The 26496-nt window shown below is 38.5% G+C and overlaps 1 protein-coding gene and 1 long non-coding RNA gene across 2 annotated transcripts; both read left to right on the top strand.

Annotated features, from left to right (window-relative positions):
* The first annotated feature begins 6240 nt into the window (after positions 1-6240).
* Positions 6241-6758, top strand: LOC138891142 (uncharacterized). Its single transcript, XR_011407465.1, has 2 exons — positions 6241-6469; positions 6553-6758. It is a non-coding gene; the product is annotated as an uncharacterized lncRNA (long non-coding RNA).
* Positions 6759-10843: 4085 nt separating this feature from the next.
* Positions 10844-11314, top strand: LOC138869660 (uncharacterized). Its single transcript, XM_070147294.1, has one exon. It carries the CDS (start codon positions 10844-10846, stop codon positions 11312-11314), a length of 471 nt encoding a protein of 156 aa, XP_070003395.1.
* Positions 11315-26496: the final 15182 nt, after the last annotated feature.

Raw genomic sequence — 26496 nt, 5'->3', positions numbered from 1 at the left:
ACCTTGCCGAAATTCCCATTTGGGACAAAATCGGTTCAAGGGAAAAAGAGTACAACGCGTGCTTTCAAACCTAAAAAATTTGTACCGCTGCTTGTTGGTTCCCTACAAGTGTTAGTTCAAAAATAAGTAAAAAGGAAATGAATGGGGTCGTACCTTAGCAGTAGTATCGCTGCAAGTGAGTTACGTTCCAGTTATTCGGTAACCTTCCATCGTTCTTTGCCCCGAGTTTGTACGATCCTTTTCCGGTAACCTCGAGAATTTGGTACGGTCCTTCCCAATTCGGCCCCAACTTCCTTTCTTTCAGTTTATGGGTGTTTAGTGTGACCTTCATTAGTACTAAGTCCCCGATGAAAAGTGTCGAAGGTTGGCCATTCGATTGTAATATCTTTTGATTCGTTGTTTTTGGGTGGCCAACCGGACGAAGGCGGCTTCGCGCTTTTCATCTAATAGCTCTAGGCTCGTGTTCATGTTTGATTCCTTGGTAGCATATCAAAATCTGATACTTGGTTCACCGACCTTGACCGGTATTAGAGCTTCAACGGCGTATACCAACGAGAATAGGGTGGCCCCGGTACTGGACTTTGAGGTCGTACGGTATGCCCATAAGACTTCGGGTAGGATTTCCTTCCATTTTTTTTGGCATCGGTTGAGCTCTTTTTGAGGTTTTTGAGTATAGTTTTGTTGGTCGATTCGGCTTGTCCATTCCCACTAGGGTGATAAGGTGTTGACAGGGTCTTTTGATCTTATGATCCTCGAGAAATTTGGTCGCTTTGCTGCCGATAATTTGTTTCCCGTTGTCACATATGATTTCGGACGGCATTCCAAACCAACATATAATGTGGTCCCAAATGAAGTTGATGACTTCCTTCTCCTTGACCTTCTCGTATGCCTAGACTTCAACCCACTTAGAAAAATAGCCAGTCATAAATAATATAAATTGAGCCTTACCGGGTACCCATGGAAGAGGGCCAACGATGTCCATTCCTTATTTCATGAATGGCCATAGTGACAAGACCGAATGCAGCAGCTCACCAGGTTGGTGAATCATCAGAGCATGTCTTTGTACAAACTCCTTCACGTCTTTTTCCATGTCGTTCCAGTAATAGCCGGTTCTGATTATCTTTCGAACCAATGATTCGACGCCTGAATGATTTCTACATGTGTCCACGTGGACTTCCCTCAGAATGTATTCGGTATCTCCTGGTCCTAAAAATATTGCTAGTAGGCCATCGAACATTCTTCTGAACAAGGTTCCGTCTTTGGACAAGCTGAATACGGTTGCCTTTGTGCGCAGGGTCCTTGATTCTTTTAGATCTGAGGGCAGTTTCCCGGTCTTAAAATATTCTACATATTTGTTTCTCCAATCCCAAGTCAAGATTGTAGAGTTTATTTCAGCGTGACCTTCTTCCACTACCGATCTCATGAGCTGTACAACTGCCCCCGAGTTGAGCTCGTCATCTTCGATCGACGACTCTAACTTCGCAAGGACATCAGTCTCGCTATTTTGATCCTGAGGTACGTGCTACAAAGTCAACTCTTTGTACCGATATAATGTTACCTGCAACTTATCTAGGTACCTTTGCATTTGTTCTTCTCTGACTTCGAACGTTCCATTAAATTGCTTCACCAAAAGGGGGGGAGTCGCACTTAGCTTCGATTACCTTCGCCCGTAAGCTTTTGGCCAGTTCGAGACCTATAACCATGGCCTCATATTCTGCCTCATTATTAGTCGATTTCACAGTGCTAATGGATTGTGTAACTACATTATATGTGGGTGGCTTCAGTATGATGCCAAGTCCGGACCCCTTTGCGTTTGAGGAGTCGTCTGTAAAGAGGGTCCAGATTCCCAAGGACGTTCTCGATTTTACCAACAACTCTTTTTCGACCTCATTATTAGGGTCGACATAAAGTCGGCCACGAAATCTGCCAAAATTTGAGACTTAATGGTTGTCCCGGGTCGATACGCAATATTGTACCCGCTGATTTTCACGGCCCATTTGGTCAATTGTCCCGAGAGTTCGAGTTTATGCATTATATTTTGCAACGGGGAAGTTGTTATAACACATATATGATGGCACTGAAAATACGGTTTTAGTTTCCTAGAGGCGCTTAGCAAAGGGAGCGCTAATTTTTCTTGGCGAGGGTACCGAGTTTCAGCCTCACCTAGGGTCCTGCTAACATAATAAATTGGAAATTGCGTACCTTGCTCTTCCGAACTAGGACTCCACTTAGCGCTATCTCTAATACCGCCAAGTACAAGTATAGTTGTTTGTTTTCCTTCAGCGTGTGGAGCAGTGGCAGGCTCGATAGATATCGCTTGAGTTCTTCCAAGGCCCGTTGTCATCCTGGGGTCCATGTGAAGTTATTTTTCTTCTTCATTAACGAGAAAAATTGGTGGCTCTTATCAGAGGACCTCCAGATGAATCGCACCAAGGCGGCAATGCGCCCGGTTAGCCTTTGTGCGACCTTCATGTTATCCACTACCGTGATATCTTTGATAGCTTTGATCTTGTTGGGGTTGATCTCAGTTCCTTCGGTTGGATACCATGAACCCGAGAAATTTACCTGACCCGACATCGAACGCACATTTCTCTGGATTCAGCTTCATGTTGTACTTCTTCATTATACTAAAGGTTTCCTGCAAATGCTTTAAATGGTCCTCTGCTCGCAGGGACTTAACTAGCATATCGTCAATGTAAACTTCCATAGATTTCCCTATTTGTTGTTCGAACATCCGGTTTACTAGGCATTGGTAAGTGACACACATTTTTTAATCCAAATGGAATCACTTATAGCAGTATGTGCCATACTTAGTGATGAATGAGGTTTTTTCCCGATCGTCCAGGTTTATTCGTATTTGGTTATACCCGGAGTAGGCATCGAGAAAATTGAGGATCTCGTGGTCGGCCGTGGAATCGATCATGATCGATGTTGGGCAAAGGGAAAGAGTTCTTGGGACATGCCTTATTTAAATCTTTATAATCTCCATACATTCTCAGTTTGTTCCCTTTTTTAGGGACTACTACTACATTTGCTAACCATTTCGGGTATTTGACTTCCCGAATGGACCCTATTTTAAAGAGTTTAGTTACCTCGTCCTTGATGAAAGCATGTTTGATCTTGGACTGGGGTCTCCTTTTCTGCTTGACTGGGTGGAATTTTGGATCCAGACTAAGCTTGTGAGTGATTATCTCTGGTGGGATCCATGTCATGTCGAGATGGGACCAAGAAAAGTAATATATATTAGCGAAAAGAAATTGAATAAGTTTTTTCCTGAGCTCGGGGGTTAACCCCGTGCCCAGGTATACCCTTGGGTAGATGTTCAATCAATATGACTTGCTCCAGCTCTTCAATCATTAATTTTGTAGCATAAGAATCATCGGGGACTATAAAAGATTTGGGAACCCCGTAATCATCGGTCCCCTGTTTATCCGACTGGGTCGTGGCTGGTGTCGATAATTGCTATTTAGTTTTTTGCTTTGTATTCGAACTCGGTTCTTTTGATGTCGCCAGTGTTGATACCAAAATTACTTCTTCGACTGCAAACATTTCCTTTATGGCCGATTGCTCCCTGTAGATTGTTTTAATCCCTTCTGGCATTGGGAATTTTAACACCTGGTGAAGAGTCAAGGGCACTGCCCTCATGTTGTGGATCCATGGCCTCTTGTACAGGGCGTTGTACCTTATGTCCCCCTCAACCACATAAACTTAGTTTCCTGGATAGTTCCGGCAGCGTTTACTGGTAACGTTATTTCTCCATCAGTAGTTTCACATGCTATGTTGAATCTGTTTAGCATTCGGGCTGCAGGCACAATTTGGTCATGTAGGTCGAGCTCTTCTATGATCCTTTATCAAATGATGTTGGCCGAGCTACCTAGATCAATTACCATACGTTTAACTCGAGATTTATTCATGAGTACAGATATTACCAGTGTATCGTTGTGGGATTGCATGGTTCCTTATGCGTCCTCGTCGCTAAAAGACAAAGTTCCCTCTAATATGTAATCTCGAGTCCATTTCTCCCTTGTGATGGTGACTTTGGTGCGCTTTAACATCGGACCTTGAGGAACATCGACCCCTCCGATGATCATATGAATGATGTGTCAAGGTTCTTCTTGCTCGGTTTGTTTATTAGAGTCCCTATTTCTAAAATGATTCTTGGCTTGGTCCCTTATGAATTCTTGAAGATGCCCATTGTTAAATAACCGGACTACCTCCTCCCTCAATTGTCGGCAATCATTTGTTCTGTGGTCGTGAGTGCCATGATACTTGCGCATCTGGTTTGGATCCCTTTGGACTGGGTCAGATTGTAGAGGTCGAGGCCATTTGGTATCTTTGATGTGTCCGATAGCCGATACGATGGCAGCATCATCAACGTTAAAAATATATTCTGATAACCTTGGTGCTTCTTTAGGTCCGATAGGCCTATCGAAACTGTTCTTGGTCATGAGTCCCCGGATGCTCTGGCCTCGGTCATTTCTCCTTTCATTTTGCATAGAATCCCATTCGGACACACAGTTTCTTCGATCCTTATTGTACGGCTGATACTGATCCCTGTTGGGCCTTGGTTCACGATCGATGTATCTCTTGACTCTGTCGATGGGTCTAATAGGATAGACAGACCCGGAAGGAGACCCCAGTTGATCATCTTCGACTCTGATCTTTGATTGATATCGGTTATGCACATCAGCCTAAGTGACATCCAGGTATTTTATCAGATTCTGTTTCAATTGCTATGAAGCCACCGAACTTCGAACATTGAGTCCTTGGGTAAAAACTTGAATGGCTCAATCATCAGCGATCAGTGGCAAGTCCATCCGTTTCATTTGAAACCGAGATACGAACTTTCTAAGCATTTTATTATCCTTTTGCTTTACTTTGAAGAGGTCTGATTTCCTGGTTTCGACCTTGATAGCCCCAGCGTGTGCTTTCACAAAAGAGTCTGCAAGCATAGTAAATGAGTTAATAGAATTAGAGGGTAAGTTGTGATACCATATCATAACTCCCTTTGACAGGGTTTCTCCAAATTTCTTCAGCAAGACAGACTCGATCTCATCATCCTCCAAGTCGTTTGGGTCAATCGTTTTGTTGTATTTAGGAATCTCAGGCATGCGAAATTTTTTAGGAATTGGCTTTGGAGTCGCACTTGGAGGGAAAGGTTTATGTACAAACTTCTTGGAATCCAAGCCTTTCAATATCGATGGTGCTCTCAGGATCTGATTGACCCTGGAATTGTAGATTTCCACCTTTTTGTCGTTTGGGTCGATTTTTTTCTCCCCTGATTCTATTCGTTTTGTCAGCTCCTCGAAATTTTTTATGATCTCGGGGTTATTAACCGACTCGTTCCCACTCGACCTTTCCGCGACCGGTTCCTCCCTGCGAGTGATTGCTTGAGACGGATCGGGCACGATCCTACTTGGTACGTGGCTCTAGTTTTGTAACTGAGCTATCACCGCCTATTGAGCCTGTAACATTTCGAAGATCATCCCAAGATTGATCTCGTCTCCTATATTGTTTATTCTGTGTTGTCGACCGGGATCCACCACGGATGCTATTCTCAGGGTCAGTAGGGAGGCTTGTGTCGATATCCACATGCGAATTAGCGTCCAACAGGTCCGCAATTGGAATTCTGACGGGATCAACGAGCGGTACCTCATTGCCGGGCGCTATGTTATTGTTTTCATCGTGGTGACCAGACTCATCGTCAGCAGGTAAAGGTGCTAATTGCGAGTTTGACATTTCGAGCTTAAGCCTGAAATTAGAGACACTCCAAAGAACAAGTGTAAAATAATATGTGTTATGAAAATTTGTATCAAATAACCACTATTATCCCCAGCCCCACGGTGGGCGTCAAATTGTTTACCCTCAAAATAGGATAACAATTTAATTTATAAGTGGTTTTAAGGATACGCACAAAGCGATATATTGAATTAAAAGGCAAAATGGTTTCATGACCACTTAAACTTGCACCGAATTGTCAACCCGATAGACAAACTTATACATTTTTCATTTGAACAATCTAACTCCGATATTTATTAACTAATAAATCACTTTGACCGTTGACCATGCCTATGCGAAGGCAACATAACTGACGTGGCCAAATTGTGTGCACACCATGCTGAAAAAACCACGTGAATGTAATACTTTGATGGAAAAAGTATTTTAAAAAATATAAATAATGAAAAGATAACAAAAAGAAAAAAAACTAAAGCTTCCTCTGTTCCTCCCAGCCCACTTCGTCCATCTTCCCCTTCCCCATCCCCATTTCTTTAGTTTCATATCCCATCCCCTAGTGATTCAATTCCATCTCATCCCCATCCCCTTTCCATTATTATTTTTTACTTGAAAAGGCTTAATCTTGTTTTATTGAGTACAAGAATGTAGAAGAAGAAAGATAGAAAAGGTTAGCCACACAACTCGATGTCGGCAAAAGAAAATCTCCAATGATGGTGCTGAAGAAATTTTTCTGGTCATTGCTCCTTTCTTTTTCTTTCTTTAAATTTTTGTGGCAGAGGATATTGAATTGGGTTATGTTTGATTTGTTTGGTCTAGGCTTGGTGAGGAGGAGGTTTAACGGAGATGGTTTGTCGGCAATAGCTTCTTTTACTGGGGGATGTAAGTTCAGCAATGAAGATGACATGAAATTTTAATATATTAATTTTAAAAATGAACCCACAAATAATACATGGCAAGTAATAAATAGTTTATCATATGATGTGTTGACATGTTACCACAATTGATATACACGTGTTGTTGGATGTGTTTCTTAATACTCATTCTGTCAAGTTGGAGTGTTCAAATAGAAAATGTGTAAGTTTGTATACTGGGTTGGCAATTGGACGCAAGTTTAAGTGGCCACGAGACCATTTTGCCAATTATAAATAAAGTAAACAATTTTAAAGTAAATTCAAACTATGTGACTTGAACAGTTATAGCCTTGGGAAATAGGTCTCACTCGAACTAAATGTGAGTCAGGCGATGTCAAATACAGAAGAACAGTAGCTTGCAAAAAGAAAATAATATTATAATAGTTTGGGATGCGTGTTACAATTTGTCTTGCAAATAATTAAACCCCCTTTATATAGTAGGGGAATCCTACTTTAGGTACAATTCTATAAAAGGAAAAAATCTCATGATTTGCTGATTAACCGGTTCTTCATTGATACATATCGAGATCCCCTCCGTGACATCTGATCGGTTACGGATATTTCGACCTTTTGTTATGTGGTCCGAAAATGTTACCTCATGCTCATTCGGAATCGGGGTCGATTCTGGGGTCATGGACTCGGTAACCTCGAACACGGGTTTTCTAACCTCATAACATGTATTCGCTTGCCTCATAAATCAGTTTGTCCATGAAACAAAGGGGAGTCAAAAGGTCAAGAGCGATAATTTTCAAGAATATTGGGCGTAATTCCCAGAAGAGGTTATAATTGAAAAACTCTTGGCAGTACCAAGAGCAAACAACAGCAGATGTAGTTGAACAGTGTTAAGGTACGATATCGACAAAAAAATTTCATTATTAAATAAGGTGACTAAGAAATAAATTTTCATAACAAGTTTAAATAATATCATGGAAGATTGAATAATAGCGTGATAAAATCTCATTGATATTGTGAAATTTCTTTCCCCTATACTTTTAATTCTTCAGCGTAATGTCGAGAGACTTTAGCTTAGTCTTTTTCATTACACACCTTTGTTAATGTTGTATATTTTGTTTCCGTGTTAGGTTATTATTATTGAGTTCGATTTTCGAAGACTTACTACCAGCCAATTATTATTTTCCTGAATTGGATCTAATTAAGGTGTGTTTGGTATAAAGGAAAATATTTTCCAAGAATTTTTTTTTTTAGAAAACAAGTACTCCTAGTAATCTTATTTATTTTTCGGTGTTTGATTTACAAATTAAGGAAAATGACTTCTCAAGAGTATTCATAAATAATTTAGATATAATAAACATGAAGCTATAAACTTTCAAACCAACAACCTTCCGAATCCACAAATTTCATAAACTTTCGAACCGCTAAACTTTCAAAACCACGAAATTTCGAACCCGTAAACTTTATAATTTCTAAACCCGAAAACTTTCAAACATATAAATCTCCGAACTCATAATTTTGGAACTTGTAAAATTTTGAACATTTAAACCGATAAATAAAAAAATTAAAACTGAAAAATATATCTAAAAAATATTTTTCTTTCGGGGGGGGGGGGGGGGGGGGGAGGTTGACAGTAAAACGAAAAAAAACAGAAATTTAAATTACAAAAAAAAGTAAATTTTTTTTTTGTGCGGGAGGGGGTTGGGGTGAGTGGTGGGTGGTGCAGAAAAATGAAAAAAAAAAACAGAAATTTGAAATTAAAATTATTTTGCGGTGTGGGGGTGGAGGGTGAGGGGGGTGCAGTGGGGTGGAGGGGTAGTAGGGTGGGTGGTAACGGAAAAACTGAAATTGAAAAAAAAGCCTTTTTTGGAGAGGGGGTGGGGTGGTGAAGGTTGACAAGAAGTTTTGGAAAATGTTTTCCCTTCTCTTGATAAGGAAAACATTTTCCTCCATTTGGAGGAAAATGAGTTCATAAGGAAAATGTTTTACAAAATATTTAAGCCAACCAAATATGGGAAAATTGGAAAACATTTTTCGAAAAATATTTTCCTTCATACCAAACACACCCTAAGTCTATTGTAATATCATTTCAACCTTTTGGCCAATTTCTTAGGCTAAAAATGAGTAATAGGGAGGGACTTCGGGACCTAGTCCTAGACTCATCGGGAGGGATTTCAGGTCGGGTCATCACTATTTGCTAGAGAGAAAAAGAGAAAGAGTTCCAAAATCAATTGAGAAAGGGATTGGAGAATGACAAAAGTAAACTAGTTTGTGACACAATTATAAAAGGCAAAAAGGAATTTGCTTGACAAGGAGAAAGAAGAAGAGAAGAATTTTTCTTACGAGCATAGGAAATGTTGTACAGAATACTCCTCGTTTGATGCTTAGATTAAAGCAATGACAGCAGCGAACCAGAAGAGCCTAAAGCTTCTTAGTAAAGGATAAGAGAAAAACCCTAGTTTGGCACCAGAGAAGGAGGATGAGGAGAAGAGGCAAAGAGGATCTAGTTTGATACTGTTATCAGAGGAGGATAAGAACGAGGAGAAGAAGCGAGAAAAACTTCGTTTTGCAGTCGTAAATCTAGCACTGGAAGCAATGAAACAGAGGGAAAGAGAGGAGAAGAGGCTAAATGAAACTAGATTGACACTGTTATTAGAGAAGGAGAATGAAGCAGAGATTCGAAAACAACTTTGTTTGGCAATGTTAATTCTATCACGCGACGCAATTAGGGAGAGGGAAAAAGAAATTTGTTCGACCTCGTTATCGGATTTGGAGGAGCAGAGGAAAAAATACCTTTTGTTGCAGAATCATCAGAAGAGGAGGAGAAGCAGAGGAAAAATGAGGCACACCTGGAGAAGATGCTTAAATATTTCTTCGGAAATGCAGAGGAGGCTATGAGGAAGAGAGAGAGTAATCTTGCAACCTTTAGAGAGGCACATAAGAGGTAACGAGAATTCGATGAAGCAGAACGTCGGAAGCCGGAACAACAACTTCTTTTGGAAAAGATGGTGTGGGAAAGAGAATTCTACTCCTTCGAGGAGACGAGGCTAAAATCACTTTTAGGATCGAGTACTATTGGGTGACACCATTATCAAAAGAGGAGGAGGAGAAGGAGGAGGAGAAAAGGAAAAAAGAGCTGGCAGCAAAGAGGGGAGTAAAATGAAAAAAAATAGAAATTTAAATTACAAAAAAAAGTAAATTATTTTTTTTTGGGGGGGGGGGAGTGGGTGGTGCACAAAAACGAAAAATAGAAATTTGAAATTGCCAAAAAAAATTAAGGTAAAAAAAATTATTTTTTTGCGGTCTGGGGGTGGGAGGGTGAGGGGGTACAGTAGGGTTGAGGGGTAGTATTGTGGGTGGTAACAGAAAAACTGAAATTGAAAAAAAAAACTTTTTTGGAGAGGGGGTAGGGTGGGTTGGTGAGGGTGGGAAGGTTGAGAAAACGTTTTGGAAAATGTTTTCCTTTCTCTCGATAAGGAAAATATTTTCCTCCATTTGGAGGAAAATGAGTTCATAAGGAAAATGTTTTACAAAACATTTAAGCCAACCAAACATGGGAAAATTGAAAAATATTTTTCGAAAAATATTTTTCTTCTTACAAAACACACCCTAAGTCTACTGTAATATCATTTTAACCTTTTGGGCAATTTCTTAGGTTAAAAATGAGTAATAGGGAGGGACTTTGGTTCCTAGTCCTAGACTCATAAGGAGGGACTTTGGGTCGGGTCGTCACTATTTGCTGGAGAGAAAAAGAGAAAGAGTTCCAAAATCAATTGGGAAGGGATTGGAGAATGGCAAAAGAAAACTAGTTTGTGACACAATTATAAAAGGCAAAAAGGAATTTGCTTGACAAGGAGAAAGAAGAAGAAGTAGAGAAGAATTTTTCTTACGAGCATAGGAAATACTGTACAGAATACTCCTCGTTTGATGCTTGGATTAAAGCAATGACAGGAACGAACCAGAAGAGCCTAAAGCTTCGTAGTAAAGGATCGGAGAAAAACCCTAGTTTGGCACCAGATGAGGAGGAGAAGAGGCAAAGAGAATCTAGTTTGATACTGTTATCAGAGAAGGAGGAGGAGGAGGAGGAGAAGAGGCGAGAAAAACTTCATTTTGCAGTCGTAAATCTACCACGGGAAGCAATGAGATAGAGGGAAAGAGAGAAGAAGAGGCTAAATGAAACTAGATTGACACCGTTATTAGAGAAGGAGAATGAAGCGGAGATTCGAAAACAACTTTGTTTGGCCATGTTAATTCTATCACGCGACGCAATTAGGGAGAGGGAAAAAGAAATTTGTTCGACCTCGTTATCGGATTTGGAGGAGCATAGGAAAAAAACACCTTTCGTTGCAGAATCATCATCAGAGGAAGAGAAGCAGAGGAAAAAAGAGGCACACCGGGAGAAGATGCTTAACTATTTCTTCGGAAACGCAGAGGAGGCTATAAGGAAGAGAGAGAGTAATCTTGCAATCTTTAGAGAGGCGCATAAGAGGCGACGAGAATTCTATGAAGCAGTACATCGGAAGCCGGAACAACAACTTCTTTTGGAAAAGATGGTGTGGGAAAGAGAATTCTACTCCTTCGAGGAAATGAAGCTAAAATCACTTTTAGGATCAAAAGAGTACTATTGGGTGACACCATTATCAAAAGAGGAGAAGGAGAAGGAGGAGGAGAAAAGGGAAAAAGAGCTGACAGCAAATAGGCAGAGAGGGGAGTAAAACGAAAAAAAATAGAAATTTAAATTACAAAAAAAAAGTAAATTCTTTTTTGTGGGGGGGGGGGGAGGGGCAGGTGGTGCAAAAAAATGAAAAATAAAAATTTGAAATTGCCAAAAAAAAAATTAAGGTATAAAAAATAAATTTTTTGCGGTGTGGGGGTAGGAGGGTGAGGGGGGTGCTGTGGGGTGGAGGGGTAGTAGGGTGGGTGGTAACGGAAAAACTGAAATCGAAAAAAAGCCTTTTTTGGAGAGGGGGTGGGGTGGGTTGGTGAGGGTGGAGAAAGTTGAGAAGAAGTTTTGGAAAATGTTTTCCCTTCTCTTGATAGGGAAAATATTTTCCTCCATTTGGAGGAAAATGAGTTCATAAGGAAAATATTTTACAAAACATTTAAGCCAGCCAAATATGGGAAAATTGAAAAATATTTTCGAAAAATATTTTCCTTCATACCAAACACACCCTAAGACTACTGTTATATCATTTCAACCTTTTGGATAATTTCTTAGGCTAAAAATGAATAATAGGGAGGGACTTCGGGTCCTAGTTCTAGAATTATCGGGAGGGACTTCGGGTCGGGTCATCAGTATTTGCTGGAGAGAAAAAGAGAAAGAGTTCCAAAATCAATTGGGAAAGGGATTGGATAATGGCAAAAGGAAACTAGTTTGTGACACAATTATAAAAGGCAAAAATGAATTTGCTTGACAAGGAGAAAGAAGAAGAAGAGAAGAATTTTTCTTACAAGCATAGGAAATGTTGTACAAAATACTCCTCATTTGATGCTTGGATTAAAGCAATGACAGCAGCGAACCAGAAGAACCTAAAGCTTCTTAGTAAAGGATCGGAGAAAACCCTAGTTTGGCACCAGAGAAGGAGGAGGAGAAGAGGCAAAGAGAATCTAGTTTGATACTGTTATCAGAGGAGGATGAAGAGGCGAGAAAAACTTCGTTTTGCAGTCGTAAATCTAGCACTGGAAGCAATGAGACAGAGGGAAAGAGAGGAGAACAGGCTAAATGTAACTAGTTTGACACCGTTATTAGAGAAGGAGAATGAAGCGGAGGTTCAAAAACAACTTTGTTTGGCCGTGTTAATTCTATCACGCGACGCAATTAGGGAGAGGGAAAAAGAAATTTGTTCGACCTCGTTATCGGATTTGGAGGAGCATAGAAAAATAACACCTTTCGTTGCAGAATCATCATCAGAGGATGAGACATAGGAAAAAAGAGGCACATCTGGAGAAGATGCTTAAATATTTCTTCGAAAACGCAGAGGAGGCTATGAGGAAGAGAGGGAGTAATCTTTCAACCTTTAGAGAGGCGCATAAGAGGCAACGAGAATTCTATGAAGCAGGACGTCGGAAGCCGGAACAACAACTTCCTTTGGAAAAGATGGTGTGGGAAAGAGAATTCTACTCCTTCGAGGAGACGAGGCTAAAATCACTTTTAGGATCAAAGAGTACTATTGGGTGACACCATTATCAAAAGAGTAGGAGGATAAGGAGGAGGAGAAAAAGGAAAAAGAGCTGGCAGCAAAGAGGCAGAGAGGGGAGTAGAATGAAAAAAAATAGAAATTTAAATTACAAAAAAAAGTAAATTTTTATTGTATGGGGGTAGGGGCAGGTGGGGGGTGGGTGGTGCAAAAAAACGAAAAATAAAAATTTGAAATTGCCATAAAAAAAATTAATTTTTTTGCAGTGTAGGGGTGGGAAGGGGGTGCAGTGAGGTGGAGGGATAGTAGGGTGGGTGGTAACGGAAAAACTGAAATTGAAAAAAAAGCTTTTTTTGGAGAGGGGGTGGGGTGGGTTAGTGAGGGTGGGGAAGGTTGAGAAGAAGTTTTGGAAAATATTTTCCCTTCTCTTGGTAAGGAAAACATTTTCCTCCATTTAGAGGAAAATGAGTTCATAAGGAAAATGTTTTACAAAACATTTAAGCCAACCAAACATGGGAAAATTGGAAAACATTTTTCGAAAAATATTTTCCTTCATACCAAACACACCCTAAGTCTACTGTTATATCATTTCAACTTTTTGGGCAATTTCTTAGGCTAAAAATGAGTAATAGGGAGGGACTTCGGGTCCTAGTCCTAGACTCATCGGGAGGGACTTCGGGTCGGGTCATCACTATTTGCTGGAGAGAAAAAGAGAAAGAGTTCCAAAATCAATTGGGAAAGGGATTGGAGAATGGCAAATGGAAACTAGTCTGTGACACAATTATAAAAGGCAAAAAGGAATTTGCTTGACAAGGAGAAAGAAGAAGAAGAGAAGAATTTTCTTACGAGCATAGAAAATGTTGTACAGAATACTCCTCGTTTGATGCTTGGATTAAAGCAATGACAGCAACGAACTAGAAGAGCCTAAAGCTTCTTAGTAAAGGATCGGAGAAAAACCCTAGTTTGGCACCAGAGGAGGAGGAGAAGAGGCAACGAGAATATAGTTTGATACTCTTATCAGAGAAGGATGAGGAGGAGGGGAAGATGCGAGAAAAACTTCATTTTGCAGTCGTAAATATAGCACAGGAAGCAATGAGACAGAGGAAAGAGAGGAGAAGAGGCTAAATGAAACTAGATTGACACCGTTATTAGAGAAGGAGAATGAAGCGGAGATTCGAAAACAACTTTGTTTGGCCGTGTTAATTTTATCACGCGACACAATTAGGGAGAGGGAAAAAGAAATTTGTTCGACCTCGCTATCGGATTTGGAGGAGCAGAGGAAAAAAAGCACATTTCGTTGCGGAATCATCAGAGGAGGAGGAGAAGTAGAGGAAAAAAAAGGCACACTTGGAGAAGATGCTTAAATATTTCTTCAGAAATGCAGAGGAGGCTCTGAGGAAGAGAGAGAGAGTAATCTTGCAACCTTTAGAGAGGCGCATAAGAGGCAACGAGAATTCTATGAAGCGGGACGTCGGAAGCCGGAACAACAACTTCTTTTGGAAAAGATGGCGTGGGAAAGAGAATTCTACTCCTTCGAGGAGGCGAGGCTAAAATCACTTTTAGGATCAAAAGAGTACTATTGGGTGACACCATTATCAAAAGAGGAGGAGGAGAAAAGGGAAAAAGAGTTGGTAGCAAAGAGGCAGAGAGGGGAGTAAAACGAAAAAAAACAGGAATTTAAATTAGAAAAAAAATAATTTTTTTTGTGGGGGGAGGGGCAGGTGGGGGGTGGGTGGTGCAAAAAAGCGAAAAATAAAAATTTGAAATTGTCAAAAAAAATTAAAGTAAAAAATATAATTTTTTTTGCAGTGTGGGGGTGAGAGTGTGAGGGGGTGCAGTGGGATGGAGGGGTAGTAGGGTGGGTGGTAACGGAAAAACTGAAATTGAAAAAAAAAGCCTTTTTTGGACAGGGGGTGGGGTGGACAAGGATGGATCTTGGCGTTATGCACGGAGCCGGAGCTAATAGAAAATATTCGGGCTAAGGCTGTATTGTTGTCCAGGCCCGGCCCGGGACCTCGGGCCAAACGGACCGGTTCAAGTGGGCCCGGTCTCTAGTGGTGCATAAGCCCGTAGCGGGCCGGTCCAACGCAAATAGGCCGTGAGCCCGGGACCGGCAGGCGGGCCTGGGCCGGTTCAACTGGGCCAAACGGGCCCCAACGACTATTTGTTTTTTAAAAAACAATTTTAAAAAAATGACCAACGATCAGATTTTTAAAATCTAGCCGTTGGCCATCAAAATTCAACCGTTTGGCACTTTAAATAATAGCTATTTGGCCCCCAAACTTTGTTTTAACCCTAAACTTTTTATAATTACACTTTTTCCCAATTCTCAACTATAAATACCCCCCCCCCCCATTATTTCATTTTTACTCACAAATTCATCAATCTCTCTCTAATTTTCTTCTATAATTGTTTACTTTATTATTGCAATTTCGTGAAAAATTATGAAGTTGGTGAATTGAAATATTCAAGTCTCCAATGATATTCAATTTTCAAGAAGTTTCGTCAATTCGGTAAACTCGTTCCGACTCTTAAGTTTTACTATTATAGTTTTGTTAGTTTTATTTAGTATAATTATAATTAATATCGCATTTTCTTTGACATTTTTGGTGGTAAGGGTAAGGGAAAATCTAAAATTGGTGAATCTAGTAGCCAAGCTACTACTCTTCCCCCGCCTCCCTGACCAAGACCTGTTACCCGTCCTCCTCCACCTATTATTCTTGATAGTGATAACCCTTGTTTTCAATTTTTCGATAGTCAATCTTGTCACGATGTTGCACCAGGTCAACAATTAAATGAAGAAGTTATGAATGCTCTTTATCCTAATGAAACTATCTTTGAAAATGATGAGGAAAATGATGATTTAGATGAAAGGCAACCGGATTTAGATGATACACCTACTAGTCCTGTTAATAATCCAAATGATGCCCCGCCTGACCCTCCTGTAGTAACCCCTACTTTTAATATACAACCTGCTAAACGGCCTGAAACATCTCTTGTTTAGCACTTTTTTACTCAACTAAGAGAACAAAATAAGGGTAAGTGTAAAACTTTTGGGTCTCAACTAGTTCATAAATTTACTGGAGACCGAAGCGGTACGGGTAGTTTGACTAGACACATAAAGACACACCCTAGAGATAAAGCTAGATTTTTACAAATGAAAGCTGCGCAAGAGAGGACAAGTGTAGATACTACGGTTAACCCTAGTACAGGTTCAAATCTATTTCAACCGGGAATTAACACTATTACCGGTGGCATTTTATATTATGATCCAAATAAAGATCGTGAAGAATTGGCAAAAATGGTTACTGTTATGTGCTTACCCTATAGTTTTCCTTCTAACCCTCATTTTGTGCATTATATTAGAAGAGTTTTTAATCCTACTTATAAAGGATGGCCTCGCGCAACCGTAAAGAGCGATATTTATAAATATAAACATGAATATGAACAATATTTGCGCTATTTATTTACTCATATAGATTGTCGCATTGCTATTACTACTGATATTGGTAGAAGTGGTAATGACTGTGATTATCTAACTGTTACAAGTCATTGGATAGATGAGGAGTGGATAATGCAAAAGCGCATTATTGCTTATAGAATAATTAATTCACGCCACACAGGTAAGTTTATTGCTAACACAGTTGCAGATATTTGTAGATATTTTTGCATTAGAGATAAAATTATGTCGGTTTCAATGGATAATGCTTCTAGTAACACTAACGCTATAGGCTTGCTTACAACTATACTAAATCTTGCATTTAGTAATATTTTTCATATTAGATGTATTTGTCATATTTACCATTTAATCGTCGGTGCTGGTATGAAAGTTTTAAATGTAGAAATTGAAAAGGTTAAAATGGTCCTTAATTGGCTTTTTTATTCAAACCGTAGAAGTAGACTCAGAGACTATTTTAAAAAATGTGATGAATTTGGCCTTAGATAAAGAAAGGTTCCTAAAGCTTGTCCAACTAGATGGAATTACATGTATGAAAGTTTAGTTGTTACATATGAATATAGGAACCCAATAAGCGCAACGTATAATGCTCGTATAGGTGATGGTGATGATGATGATGATGATGAGCACCTTACAAATCAAGATTGGAGTAATGTTAAAATGCTTGTAGACTTTTTAGAACAATTTCATATTGCTACAAATGAATTATCTGGCCAATATTATCCTACTATTCTAACTGTTTAGTTTATATTGTAGCACTTATAAATTTATTTACTCAATTTTCAGAGGGTGGAGTAATTTATCAAGAAGCTATTAATTCAATGAAAGCTAAGTTTAAAAAATATTTTTTTCTTATCCCCCCTATTTTTGGTGTTGCTGCATTGTTAAATCCTACAATAAAATTAGGAGGTCCTCACTTTTGGTATTCAAAAAATTATAACGCTTTATCACTTTCAGCTGAGGAATTTGCTACACTTGGAGATGCATAAGCCTCAATTAAAATAAATGCTCAAACAATTTATAATGCTTATCAACTTGCCTTAGATCAAGCTAGACCAAAGTTCCAACTCCTACTTAGTCTAGTTCGCAAGCATCTAAAAGAACTGCGGGCCTAAAAGCCCTTAGTTCTTGGACGGAGTTCAGGGGTTCTCAAGGTGATAATTTTGGTGATAGTTCACAACTAAATGAGCTTCAAGTTTATTTGTCGCAGGGACTTGAATCAGAGAATCCCGACGGCTACTTCGATGTTTTAGAATGGTGGAAGGACAAACAAAAACACTATCCAGTTCTTTCAAGGATGACTCGAGATATTTTAAGTGTTCAAGATTTAACATTGGCATCAGAGAGCGCATTCAGTCAAGCGATACTTCAAATCGGTGATCATAGAGCGTCTATGAGGGAGAGCTTGGAAAAATCAGTACTCTTCAGAGATTGGATCCATTCGGAAAGAGAAATTTTGGACTTGCAGAATCACAACCGGAGATAGATGAAGCTTATGAAGAAATGCTAGCGGAATTTGCGCAGGATGCTGCTTCGCCCCGAAGCGATGATGAAAAAGCTTCTTTTCCACCACCACCAACGAAAATTCCTCCGGACCTTGAAGGATTTATGAGATTTGTTAGAGATAATACATAGACTAACATGTAACTTGTATTTTGGCACATCTTCCTTAGTTTTTTTCCTTTTAATGGTGGTATTAGTACCTTGTTGTGCTCATTCCATTGGGGGAGGAAGACTAAGAAAGATATTGTCATTCTTTGTTAATGTCGTAATAGTAAAATATATAAGACATTCCCTTGAATATTTCTTTGCAATTTATTTTGTGTTTAAATTTGATATAGTATATATATTATATATCTAATACATATAAACTATATATATATATATATATATATATATATATATATATATATATATATATATATATATATATACTTATATATAAGGCAACTATCTCTTTCTGATGTTAATATTTTTGATGCCTTGACTTTAAATATGAAAACGCATGATTATAATTATGCGTCTGGTTCTGAACTTATATGTTTATCTTATAGGATATATTTCAAATTATTATCAACTCTAAATTATGCCGGAAAAGGGAAAGAGGTCCCTGGGTTATGCCAGGGAGGTCCACGGGTTATGCCGGGGGAGTCATCGGGTTATGCCGGAAATCTTTCCTCGGGTTATGCCGGAAAGGGGAAAGAGTCCTCGGGTTATGCCGGGGAAGTCATCGGGTTATGCCGGAAAAGGGAAAGAACCATCGGGTTATACCGGGGATTTGGATAGAAAAAGCTCCTTGGGTTATGCCAGGGAGATCCGTGGTTTATACCGGGATAGTTGAGGAATGAGGTCCTATGCTACCACGATTTGTTTTTCTTTTGGGATTTTCATTTTTATTTCTTGTATTCTTCCTTTTCTTTGGTTTTCCTTTTTATATATATATATATATATATATATATATATATATATATATATATATATTTATTTTTTTTATTTATCAAAAATGCATGAAAGAATTTCGGGGAAACTTACTTTTGGTCGTTTTCCCGCTGCAAAGCTGTTTCAACGCTCGCGCGCTTTATTTCTTTTGGGCTACACCTGCTTATTGCATGGTTTCTTTGGATTGCACCTGTCTCAATTTTCCTAAACAAAGAAAAATTGTCAGTTTGAAAACAGTGATTGGTTCGGTGGCCTTGATCGTTCCAATTGCTTGGTCTCAGCCTAATTCCTGTTGAGAAACTCTGCCATTGATTTGGTTCACAGGCGACCCTTTTTTAACTGATCAGACTCGCATTTCCGGATTTTGTGATGATTTGCCCGTGTAAGGCTTTGGTTCTTTCATCCCATTCTGCTTGGGGATTTTTTACGAGACCAACTCAGTGGGGATTTTTATTGGGGAGACTCTGTGGGGATTTGTACAAGGCCGACTCGTTGGGGATTTGCTGGGGCAAACTCTTTGGGGGATTGTACAAGGGGAGACTCTGTGGGGATTTTTACAAATGGAGACCCTGTGGGGATCTGTACAAAGGGAGACCCTGTGGGGATTTGTCGGGTTTTTTTTTTTTTATGTGTCAGGATTTTTTTATCCTCAAACCTAAACTGCAGTGGCTAATCGCGTGGGACTTAACCTTTCCAACTTTATTTTGCCTTTGTAGGCTTTTCTTTTCTGTCTTCTCTCTTCCAACTTCAATTTTAGAGCATTTGGGGGTACCTTGTTTTTTTTTCAACTTCGCTAAGGTGATTAACCATGTGAAACTCAACCCTTTCAACTTCAATTGCCTTTATAGGCTGTCGTGGCCAGTCGAGGTCGTCTTGATGCCCCTGCTGAGGCTGGGTGCCTTTTGCACATTAGTGTGTATCAAACGAAAGCCCTGTAAATCAGTCTTGCCATCCTTTCTTTGTCTTGGTTTTGGAACAGTGTTAGACCAAAAGGGATTCAAAGAGAAACAAATAATTGAATGGAGAATGAGTTTAAAACTAGAAGTGTCCCTTTCGGGGAAAGGAGAGAAGGACTTATCCGGAGTACATGCGGACTTCAATGAACATGACATGCCTTTTGGACTGGATGCCTGATCTGTGCAAACCGTCTGACTCTCAAAAATTCATCACAACTTGCCTTGAACACCGAGGAACCTTGCTAGGACTCTGTTGATGCCGATGGCTGTGAGGATCTTATTTTCGATCATGGGCGCCCTTTGTGGGTTTTCGCAAGCTGGCATTTTTATTTTATTTCTGGCCATCTCCTTATAGTGCTCGTGTGGGTTTGCACTAAAAGGCTCTCATTTGATTTCCTTTGCTTACTGTCGCCTTACGGTGCCCGTGTGGGTTTTCACCAATAAGGCTCTCTCATTTCATTCCTCTCATTTTGTTGTATCAGACCCAAATAACTCCATCCTCCCATTTTGAACCGCTTTGCCGATTGATCAGAAGGACTTGAACAAGGTTTGGGGTGAAAAGAATTTGGATTGAACTATAACTTTGGAACCTTTTGGGCGGAATCATTGCCGAACCATTATAACTTCTGCCCCAGTTTCACTTTTGGGGGACTTCTTGGATTTTTGTTTTGGTGTGACTGAACCCCAATGAGAGGTTGCCTACGTATCCTTTCGGAATCAAGTCAAACATAGATCAGGCAACTCTTTTTTTTTTGGATTTTTTTTCTGATTTGCTTTGTTTTTCACTTCCCTTCCCTTTTTTTCATTTTCATTGTCTTTTTTTTTTATATATATTTTCTTATTTTTCAATTCTTTCTTCTTCTTTTTTTTCATTTCAATTTCTTTTCTTTTTTTCATTTTATTTTCAATAATATTTTCAGGTTCCAAAGAGGGTAATCAAAGAAGAGTAACCAGCTCAAATGGGTTTGCAAAGGGTTGATAGTGTTTGGGTAGCGAGAATTAAAGCCTTCGTCATCTCAACCGGAAAAGATTTTATTATATAAAGGATCCAACATAGTACCTTTTGACTGCATTTGCATTGACAGTTATTTCAAGGACGTTTCCTTCGATGTGTCCCAAGTACAACGCACTCTTTTGGCAGTACTCTTGTTGCAGTGTATGTACCTTTCCAATCTGGACCCAATTTTCTTTCAGCTTTTCCAAATCTTTGTCTCGTTTCCTTAAGCTATTCTTCATTGCGACCCAATTCTTGATTCATTATTTCGAGGTTTGACAGAGTTTTAAGATCCGGGCATGAAGTCCGCAAGCATGTCATATTATTGAAATCTGCATTTAACAGAACTAAAAAAAGAATGAGAAAATTGACAAGATTTAAGAAAAGAGACATTCCGGGAAAATGAAATATCAACTTCATTTGATTTTTTTTTTTAATTTTTGAAGGTAGAAGGGTTTACATCGGAAAGTAAGACAAAAAAGTAAAACATCTGGATCACACCCTGAGACAATCCAGATGCAGAAAAGATAGCAAGACTGGCTACCGAGACTCCCGTCTGATGGGGAACTTTCAGGCTTGGCAATCATTTTTTTTAGCTTTTCTTCTGTCTCGGCAATGGATGCGATAGCCTTCAGTACTGGATCAAATTCCTCTGCTTCACAGATCATTCCGTCTATTGGCCCATTTGTGAGAGTTGGCAGGGGAATATTCATCATCTTAGGAACCTTTTCGTCCCGGAGAATGATTCTTTCAGCTTCAATCAAGTCTTCAACTGCCATTTTGAGGGTCCAAATGACCAACAGTCCTTTGTACCGTATCCCACTTCTCCAGAGTGGTATTCACATCTAGTATCAACTTGATGCGGGGGGACTCGGTGTTTGGCCGATTTGGGGCCACTGGCTGCAGCAGACTTCGCCTGACTAGCTTTTGGAATAAGCCTGAGTATGATTCACCAATAGAGGTGAACTGATTCCTTTTGAAAGACTCTCTTGGGTGAGGATTGTACTGAGGAACATTTGATTGGGGACTATATGGAGCTTGGTAAGGATGGGCGTTTCTGGGAGGTGGAGCTCAGTTTTGTGTATAATGTTGTGGCCGTGTGCAAGGGTGCATGTTCATCACCGCATACCAACAAAACCAATCACCTGAATAGAAACTGGCTAATTTACTCACACACACAACCTTGTTAGTTTTGAGGCATTTAACATATAGGAAATCGCACGTTGGGATGCAATGCACCTAAACAGTTAAACGCTTTTACCATGTGTTTGAACGGGTTGCATGTTTCATCCCGGCCTTAAACTAGCCCTCTTCACTATGTACCTCTTTTCTTTTATTCCTACCTCTCTTTAACCACTCTTGATCTTGTTTTCGCCGCTCTTTTATTTTTTGCACTCTCTTTTTTTTATTTTATTATTTTGTCACTCTTTTTTTCACTATTTTCTTTCTCATTTTCTTTCAGTTTATTTTTTCACTCAAATTATTTTATAGCTATGATCGAATCCGATCGAGATTGCCTACGTATCATGACCCCGCATGAATCAGATCTTGCGTAGTTCAGGATTAACAAATGCAAAAATAAAGAAACAAGTGTTCATTTTGCATTGTGCTCATCCTGCACATTTATTAAGGTGATTTAAGCAAAAATGATTTGACTCAAAAATGATTTGACTATATTTTAGAAAGAAAGATCCGATTTTCGAACACGGCCTTTCAGCACTTCGGGGATGAAGATTTTAAGGCTGTGAGGGTCAACCGATCAAAACTCTAAAAGATGATCGAAAGTGGTCGTTTATGCAAAGTCAGCCTTCCGCCGTCCCTTTCGGGAACATTTGGTTGTTTTTGACAAAAACAGCATCACTTGATTTATTTATGACTCTTTTTTTTTCAGAATGGTGACCCGACATTGGGAATACGGCCTTACAAAGCCTCGAGGACGAGGATTCCAAGGCTGTTGGGCAAATTGGTCAAAGTTCAAAAATGACCAAAATGGCTGTTTGTGCAAAGTCAGCCTTCCGACGTCCCTTTCGGGAACATTCGGCTATTCTTGACAAAACGGCATCACCCGACTCATAAATTAAAATTCTGACATTTTTGTTATTTCTGAAAAAGGGGAGGTTGGACCCGATGAGGGTTACCTACGTATCTCATACCCTGTGAGAATCAAACCGGCGTAGTTCGGGCCATCGTGAATAGAGTAAGTAAACTCTTTTTTTTCTTTTTGGATTTTTTTTTTTAAAATGCTTAAAAAGAATAAAGGTTTTTTTTTGGATTTTTGCTTCTTTTGGATTTTTCTAAAAAAAAATGCTTTAAAGGAAGAAAAGGATATATTTTTTTTTGGATTTTTGAATTTGACTCCATTTTTATTTTTGAAAGAAAGACTTCTAAAAATTCCTTTTTTTTTGTTGGAACTTTGATAATTTTAGAAGTAAAAAAAATATTTTTGTTTGAATTTTCATTTGTTCTCTCTTTTTCTAAATAAGAAAGAAAATATTTTCTTTGGATTTTGGCTGTCATCTCTTAATTTTCGAAAGAGGCACTTTTAGGAAAATATTTTGGATTTTCGAGGTTTTTTTTTTATTATTTTAATTTACAAAAGTACTTCTAAAGAAAAAATGAAAATATTTTTTGGACTTTAATTTTTTAATTCTATGACATTTACGAAAGAAAGACTTTTAAAGAAGGAAAGTCTTTAAAAGAACGAATATATATATATATATATATATTCTCTTTTTTTTTTATTTTTTTTATTTTTTTTTTGAAAAATACTTCAAAATAAAGGAAACCCGTATTTTGGATTTTGATTTTTTTTTCTGCTTCTTTTTCCATATGAAATACTTCAGAAAGAAGGAAACTACCCCTTTTTTTGAGTTTTAAAAACTTCTTTTTTTTTTTTTTGAATTTTCTAAGGAAAGATTTCTAAAGAAGGAACTAATGAAAAAATATTTTTTTTGATTTTTTGAAAATTGGGGTCGAAACCGATGAGGTTTGCCTACGTATCTCACATCCGGTGAGAATTAGACCCACGTAGTTTGGTCCGATCAGGCGTAGAGGAAATAAACCAACCTTTTTTTCTGAATAAAATACTTACACGGAAAAGGAGAAAATATTTTTGGATTTCGGTTTTTTTAATTTGTTTTTTTTATTATTATCTTTTGAAAAGAGACGATGACTAAAGAAACATTTTGTCTTTGAATTTTAACTTCTTTTCACTCTTTTTTTTTTTTTGAAATTTCGAAAAATCTTCTAAGGAAGTATTTGGACTATTAGTCTGAATTTATAAAAAAGATACTACAAAAGAAACAACATTTTTTTTAATTTTGACTTTCCCTTTTTTTTTTACTTTTAAATAAATATATATATTTTTTGGATTTTGAAAGTGATTAAAAGGAATTTTTTTTTATATATGTTTTTTTTAATAAATCAAACTAAAAGACAAATTTTATTTTTAGTTTTTTTTTTTAAGAAAATTTCGGCGAGGTCTTGACACTACTTGGACATTGGTTTTATTTTTCCAAAAATAAGTAATTATCTCCCTACACTGTTATTTTCTTCTTCTTTTTTAAAGTTTTTTTAGAAACCGGTCAGCATGCAGATTTGAAGCAAATAAATGCGCAAAACAAACGGGATGCAGCAGGATGGTCTTTTCATTTCAGGTTGCATGTCCTAGACGGACCCAACCCCTGTGTTGAGTCCCCTATGTCAAGTGCAACATGATACAAATAAGCGTTCCTACTAGGGATCCGGCATGAGGTTTCGTTATACTAGGTTTATAACCTGGGTATATGTTCTAAACTGTGTACCCGAGCGGACAACTCGAGTCGAGGAGGGGGCTACGTACCGGGGACCCGCGAGATCGTCCGGCTTTATAACTTGTCCAACCTCTTTCTTATTTCAGGTATTGACACTAACAAAATAGGGAGTCTCGACCAGCGAGCTTCTCCCCGGAGGTAAGAAGAGAAGGGTTTCGACACAGTTTATATACAGTTCAGATAACATCAAAGCGGTAAAAGACAACATTTAGCACGTCATGCCAAAACATGTAATGAATATCAAATAATAAAGCCAAATATAACAATTACTCTAAGCTCGAATTCTTGAACCCTAAACCGGAGGTTCTGGGTTTACAATCCTCAGCAGAGTCGCCAGAGCTGTCACACATCCTTTTTGCGCGCCCACCCCGAAGGGTTAAATGCGCGAGGGAGTTTTTCCAATTTAAGTGACGATATTCGAAATGAGATTATTTATTTAATTCAGAGTCGCCACTTGGGAAAGGTTTGGCTTTTGGTGTCCCAAGTCACCGGTTTATCTTGAATCCCGAATTGAGGAAAATATTCGACTTTTCCAAATGAAGTCTGCGAACCAGAAATTCTAAGTAAGGAATTCTGTTGACCCGAGGGAAGGTGTTAGGCACCCTCGAATCCCGTGGTTCTAGCACGGTCGCTTAAATTGTTATAATGGCTAAATATCTGATTTAAATACATGTTGTGACTTATGTGCTTTTATTAAGTTTAAACTGCTTTTATTATTATCATTTATTTTTATAGAATTGCAACGTCGTGAAAATGCATCTCGAACCACGTCACAATCAATGCACCCGTAGTTGTTAACATATTTCGACTCCGTTGAAGATTTGAATTTGGGTCACATAAATGCGCACCCGAATTTAAGAATGTAATTTAATTAAGTCGCGCCTAAAGAGTCTAATGCGTTATTATCTTTGGGGAAGGCAGTGAAATTCACTAAACAGTCCATCCCAAATTCTAAGTATTTATTATGATCAATTATTGAGGGCCCCGCAATTTGCATTTTTATTTGGCGAGGCTCGTCTCATTATTTTTTTTAAAGGATAATCTTAGCACGACTACATTTTCTATTTTTTGTTTTCTAAATAAATGAATATAAGGTCCTACTTTATTTACATACTTTCGAGTTATTATGGTTAAGTTCCAAAGTGAGCTGTTTAAGGAGTTTGCATGGCAATGCATAAAATATTCTACATACAGACAGAAAAGAAAGAAAAGGCTACATTAAATTACAACTTCAAATCTTTCTCATTTTTGCATTCATGCTTCGAGTGGCTTACAAGATGAACCAGTGTATCAGTTTGTGTACCTGGTATTTGGAAAGCAAGAAAAGAAGATGAAGATCAGTAGAAGCAGTAGTAGTGTAAATACACAACATCAACAGCAACCCAACAGCAGCAATTCGAATCAGATTCAAGGCCCAGAAAACTTTGAAGAAAAACCGTACAACTCAAATAGAACAAACCCAAAGTTTGTAAACCAACTAAACAGCAACAAACCACGCGTTTAATAAAACCCGAAACTAAACTCGTTTCTCACTTTGTTTTTGTTTTCTCTTTTTAAACTCTATCACACTCTCTTCAGATTTTCAGAATGTGTTCCTCTCTCAAAATAATCCTCAAAAATCTTTCAAGTTTTAGTCTAAGTTTTTTTTTCTCTCAAGTCTTACTTTTCTTTCAATGTTCAAGTCTTAAAACTCTCTCTCCAATGTCCTCTTTTAATGTCAAGAATGACTCTATATATAGCAAGACAAGTCTTGAATCCCCAACCCCAAATATTCCCTCATAGCATGCTTTGTCTCCCACTACATTAAATAAATACATCAACCTCAACCCATTATATCTTGTCCCCCATGCCTAACATTAAATAAATACATCATCCCCAACCCATTATAATTTGTCCCTCATGCCTAACATAAACAAATACAATATTCTCACCCCACTATTTCATGTCTTGTCCCCCATTATGTTAAACAATGATATCAAACCCCACCCCATTATATTTTGTCCCCCATGCTTAACATAAAGAATTAAAATAATGTTCAATTACCAAACTACCCCTCCGACCTTATTGCAATTACCATTTACCCTTGAACGATACTACAATTT

The sequence above is a fragment of the Nicotiana sylvestris genome, chromosome 5 (genome assembly GCF_000393655.2).
Source record: "Nicotiana sylvestris chromosome 5, ASM39365v2, whole genome shotgun sequence".
Classification (NCBI taxonomy): domain Eukaryota; kingdom Viridiplantae; phylum Streptophyta; class Magnoliopsida; order Solanales; family Solanaceae; genus Nicotiana; species Nicotiana sylvestris.
Note: the sequence above shows the minus strand (reverse complement) of the source record. Positions and strands in the feature narration are given on the sequence as shown.